A 6,042-nucleotide genomic window follows, 5' to 3' on the forward strand; every position below is an offset into this window, starting at 1 on the left:
CGCTTTCTCAAAATCACATAAAGTCATATTATAACATCGACTGAGATAAAGAATAAAATGAAATATTAAAAACACGATGTATTTCGCTGCATTGCACGAGTACGCTTCTAGTGAAACAAAATACTATAACGCGTTGGCTTACTTTACGAGTTGACAATTTCATACATAGAGTCCCTTTCATTAAAGAATGATCGGCAGCTTCTAAATTAATACTTGTATTTTAAACCCAAAAATAAGCATTCAATCAAATAAATTAAAAACAGTGTGAATATCTAAAATAATAATAATTTAATATTATTAACTTGAGTAAAAAATCATATTTTAAATTCAAAACACCGACTTTGACTAACTAATTAAAATGTAAAATGAATTAAAAATATAATAAGTACTGCTTATTGATACATATTACTATTTAATTAATTAATCAATCTATATCTATAATATAAAATACTTGACAAAAATTATTAAAAACCGTTTTTATGCATTAAGTACTGCTTATTGATACATATTACTATTTAATTAATTAATCAATCTATATCTATAATATAAAATACTTGACAAAAATTATTAAAAACCGTTTTTATGCATTAAGTACTGCTTATTGATACATATTACTATTTAATTAATTAATCAATCTATATCTATAATATAAAATACTTGACAAAAATTATTAAAAACCGTTTTTATGCATTAAGTACTGCTTATTGATACATATTACTATTTAATTAATTAATCAATCTATATCTATAATATAAAATACTTGACAAAAATTATTAAAAACCGTTTTTATGCATTAAGTACTGCTTATTGATACATATTACTATTTAATTAATTAATCAATCTATATCTATAATATAAAATACTTGACAAAAATTATTAAAAACCGTTTTTATGCATTAAGTACTGCTTATTGATACATATTACTATTTAATTAATTAATCAATCTATATCTATAATATAAAATACTTGACAAAAATTATTAAAAACCGTTTTTATGCATTAAGTACTGCTTATTGATACATATTACTATTTAATTAATTAATCAATCTATATCTATAATATAAAATACTTGACAAAAATTATTAAAAACCGTTTTTATGCATTAAGTACTGCTTATTGATACATATTACTATTTAATTAATTAATCAATCTATATCTATAATATAAAATACTTGACAAAAATTATTAAAAACCGTTTTTATGCATTAAGTACTGCTTATTGATACATATTACTATTTAATTAATTAATCAATCTATATCTATAATATAAAATACTTGACAAAAATTATTAAAAACCGTTTTTATGCATTAAGTACTGCTTATTGATACATATTACTATTTAATTAATTAATCAATCTATATCTATAATATAAAATACTTGACAAAAATTATTAAAAACCGTTTTTATGCATTAAGTACTGCTTATTGATACATATTACTATTTAATTAATTAATCAATCTATATCTATAATATAAAATACTTGACAAAAATTATTAAAAACCGTTTTTATGCATTAAGTACTGCTTATTGATGCATATTACTTAAAATTCAAGATTACAAATACAATGTACGTACAAATTTTTTATTAAGTCCTGTATAGATAAATTTGTCTGTCCTAATAAATGAGTGTTGTTGTTTACTTTTATTATCTGAACCAACAGTCTGAATAACATAAATGACCGATTTACCCCATAATATTAATTATTTGAACATCAAAACAAAAAATATATAGAGCCGAAGATGGGGTGTCTCATATGGGAAGGAGACGGTGCTTTGAATAAGGGGTAGGAGTGTCATTTTTGTGGCTGAAGGGGAACAACACACCATTTCTATCTGTACGATTAAGCCATGTTCTATGCGAATAAGCCGTAAGTAAACAACCCAAATAAGCTGTGCAAATAAGTTAGATGGACTAATAAGCCTAATTAAGCCGCAAGTAAACAACATCTTATTAAAACTCCATGTTTGAATTCGTATAACTAATTGTAGATAAACATAATCAAATACCAAATAAATATCTTATTTTAAATATAAAAAATCTAAAATATATTTAGGATAATCATTGAATTATAAAATATTAATTATCATCTTTATAAAAAAATTATATTATTAAACCAAAAATAAATACTTTATTATTAAATCTAAATTAAATTATAATAAAATATTAAATTAAAAAAATTACATGAAAAAAAAAACTTTTAAATATTTAATTCAATACTAAACTCAATACAACTTTTTTCAAAATTTTATGATACTTTCAAATTTATATTTTATTCAAAAAATAAAAACATTATCGTTTTTTCAGTACCACATAAAATCGTATTATAAATATTTAAAAACTAATATTAAAATATTTAAAAATCGAGCAAGAAAACTTGACCTAAACAACTCAAATCGTCAATCAAGAACTATATATAATTACTCATCACCGGTGCTAAATCAACATGTCCATTTTCATTTTTGCAATCCCATGTCTATGGTGATCGTAAAATCGATTGTATTCCTAATCGTTATTATTACGAATTTATTTACGCTTTCGGTCTCTCAAAGGAGCAGAGAGATACCGTTCTCTAGTTGCAATGAAAACGCAAATTTCACTATAAACGGTGCATACCAAACAAATCTTGACGAAGCATTGTCATCCGTGATCACCCATGATCCCAACAACACATACGGCTTCTACAACCGGTCTGTTGGTAACACACCCAATCAAGTCAATGTGATCGCCCTATGTAGAGGTGACGTTGAACAAGACGAGTGCCAGAGGTGCATAACGAATTGTAGTTCAACGTTAAGAGCGTTATGCCCTAACCAAAAGGGTGCGATTTTCACATATGAGAGGTGTATGCTAAGATATTCTGATGAGACCATTCTTGGCAATAGAAACAGCTGGGAAGGATGGGACTTGGCACACCCTCAAAACGCATCAAACATGGTCCAATTCAATCAAAGGCTCGATCAGTTGTGGGAACAACTAAGAAGTGAAGCTTCGAGCGGTGGGTCTCTCCGTAAATATGCTTCCAACGAGGTAGATGGCCCGAGGTCGAGCAAGATTTTTGGGCTCATGCAATGTACACCGGATTTGTCTCTAACTGATTGTGATAATTGCTTGAGTGATGCAATCAACCGTATACACATTTGTTGTGATGGTAAACGTGGAGCACGAGTTGTATATCCTAGTTGCAATATTAGGTATGAACATTACCGCTTCTTTAATCCTACGGCGATTCTTGAACAACCACCATCGTCACCATTGCCACCATCGTCACCGCTGCCACCATCAGGTATATACGTTTGGCCAATAAGAAAATTGGAGTTTGAAACGACAGAAGAGCAGTAACATTACTATATTAGTATTAGTACAATTTCACTAATGTGCTTTTTCTCGGATGTGATTTTCAGGCAAGCGTAATAGCACGACGATTATGGTCGTTGTCGTCGTTGCAACCGTTAGTGTTCAGTTATTGGTGGTGGTCTTCTTTTGTGTCTTCATAAGAAGAAAAAGGAAGTTGCAACCAGAGAATTTGGGTGGGTTTGTTTGTTTCTTTTCTTTCATACTTCTTTACGACAACATTAGGGTTTTCGATCCACTAATATTTCGTGAGCACGATACCAGCTCACGAAGACGTAGGTGTCGATGATATTATGACAGCCGAATCGTTGCAATATAGCTTTGGTGTTATTAGAGGAGCAACGAATGACTTCTCGGAGAACAATAAGCTTGGACAAGGTGGATTTGGTTTTGTTTATAAGGTAAACGACACACTACACGAAAATTACTCTTTTCCAAGGAAATATTTATGCCGAAACCGGTTTCGGGATTAGGAAGATCGTTAATATATCTTGGAATAAAATCCGCAGGGTAAGTTACAAGATGGACAAGAAATAGCAGGGAAAAGGTTGTCAAAGGATTCAGGACAAGGCGAACTGGAATTCAAGAACGAGGTATTGTTACTTGCAAGGCTCCAGCATCGGAATTTGGTTCGTCTCCTAGGGTTTAGCCTAGAAGGGTCTGAACGGCTTTTGATGTATGAATTTGTACAAAATGCAAGTCTAGACCGCTTTATATTCGGTAAGTTGACTATTTTCGGAATTATACAATAGAAAAAATTACAATAAACGGGTATATACCTTGATCTTAAAAATACAGATCCAGTGAAGCGAGCAACTCTAGATTGGGAAACACGATACAAAATAATACGAGGTGTTGCAAGGGGACTTTTGTATCTACACGAGGATTCACGACTAAAAATAATTCATCGAGATATGAAAGCTGGTAATGTCTTATTGGATGCCGATATGAATGCTAAAATTGCAGATTTTGGTATGGCATGGTTGTTCACACCTGAAGAAACCCAAGGCAACACTAGTCGTATTGTTGGAACCTAGTAAGTCTCACGATCCGAAAGACGTCACTGAATTAAATGTTGCTTTCCTAGCATTAGACGTAAAATTTGTCTCTAAAAGACGGTAATCTAGATCACGATCTTTACTCCGTCTTTAGTTTTTGCCGTTACTAATCGGAAAATTTGTGTTGATTGAAAGATAATAATAATAATAATAATAATAAACGTTCATCTCGCACTAATTAATTAACACGTATTCTTATTATACCAGTGGATACATGGCACCAGAGTATGTAATGCATGGACAATTTTCAGTTAAGTCGGATGTCTTCAGTTTTGGTGTATTGGTACTCGAAATTGTAACGGGTCAAAAAAACCATAGTTTTCAAAATGGAATGATGACGGAAGATCTTCTCAGTCATGTAAGTGTTGACGTATGACTTCTTATATGTCTTTCTTTTCTCGAACATATATTCTTCATTTTTACGTTGGTTTCTTCCTTTTGAAATTCAATTGTTTTAGGCATGGAAAAGTTGGAGAGATGGAACGACTACAAGTTTAATTGATCCTACACTGAGCGACGGTTCTAATTCCTTACCTGATATAATCAGATGCATTCACATAGGTCTGTTATGTGTTCAAGAAGACGTTACAGAGAGACCAACTATGGCTTCCGTTGTTCTCATGCTTAGCAGCCTCTCTCTAACGCTCACGGTCCCTTTAGAACCTGCTTTTTTCGTGCGTACATTCATGAACTCCAAAAACCACTTTTCTGAAGAGTACACTTCAAGTACAAATGATTCTCGCCCTTTAGAAAGTAAGTTCGGATCTTCATTACGTTCTATAGCATCTTCACAACGATCTATAGCATCTACACAACGATCTGTAGCACATGATGTTTCTATGAACGACTTGTATCCCCAATAATAAAAATTTCTATTATGTATTATGATATTGTGGTATAATTTTGTAAAACTGTATTTATACTCTGATATATAGTTTCTGAGTATTGAATAATAAGATGTTTGAATCTTTTTTTATTAACCTGGATATCCAACCCACTATGCGAGTCGACTAATCACAGGACGACCGCCTGTTTTAGATAGTCCGGAGTTACCGCATTTGAACCTCCGTGGCCACAAGGGGATTTTTATTCCTCCTTAGATTTAGCTCAAACCAATCATGCATCACCCTTGTGGTTAAGATGTTTGAATCTTAGACTTGGTCTTACAAAGACGACCATGTAAATAACAGCTCGAATGCATACGACTTTCACCGAATTTTGTCCTCTATAAGCGATGTCTTGGTCATCATCATGTCAAAAGGAGTTCATAACTACTTTTGACTTTAATTTTAACGACGACTCATGGAACCTTTGCGACGGAAAAGCCCGTCAACAAAAGCTATTGAGCTTTTGCCTGTGACTTTCAAGACTTTTGACAACAATATTTTCCTCCAACAAAGATATTTAGGGTGCGTTTGGTTTGCAGGAATTGGAGGGATTTGGATTTGAAATCCATTCCAGTCCTGCGTTTGGTTTGTAGAAATGGACGGATTTAAAATCCCGGGATTCATTTAAAATCCCACCAACACTGGATTTGAGAAACCTTTGAAAATACACGGCATTTGAAATCCATTCCCGTGGGATTTCATTCTTGCCCGAATTCATCGCTGTCTCCTTCATCCTTCATTCTT

The 6,042-nt window shown here is 31.9% G+C and overlaps 1 protein-coding gene across 1 annotated transcript; it reads left to right on the top strand.

Moving 5' to 3' along the window:
* The first annotated feature begins 2,477 nt into the window (after positions 1-2,477).
* Positions 2,478-5,274, top strand: LOC112503498 (putative receptor-like protein kinase At4g00960). Its single transcript, XM_025107529.1, has 7 exons — positions 2,478-3,285; positions 3,404-3,529; positions 3,618-3,754; positions 3,863-4,073; positions 4,152-4,389; positions 4,619-4,769; positions 4,870-5,274. Exons 1-7 carry the CDS (start codon positions 2,478-2,480, stop codon positions 5,272-5,274), a joined length of 2,076 nt encoding a protein of 691 aa, XP_024963297.1.
* Positions 5,275-6,042: the final 768 nt, after the last annotated feature.

Source organism: Cynara cardunculus, unplaced genomic scaffold (genome assembly GCF_001531365.2).
Source record: "Cynara cardunculus var. scolymus isolate 2C unplaced genomic scaffold, CcrdV1 Un_Scaffold_3136, whole genome shotgun sequence".
Classification (NCBI taxonomy): Eukaryota; Viridiplantae; Streptophyta; class Magnoliopsida; order Asterales; family Asteraceae; genus Cynara; species Cynara cardunculus.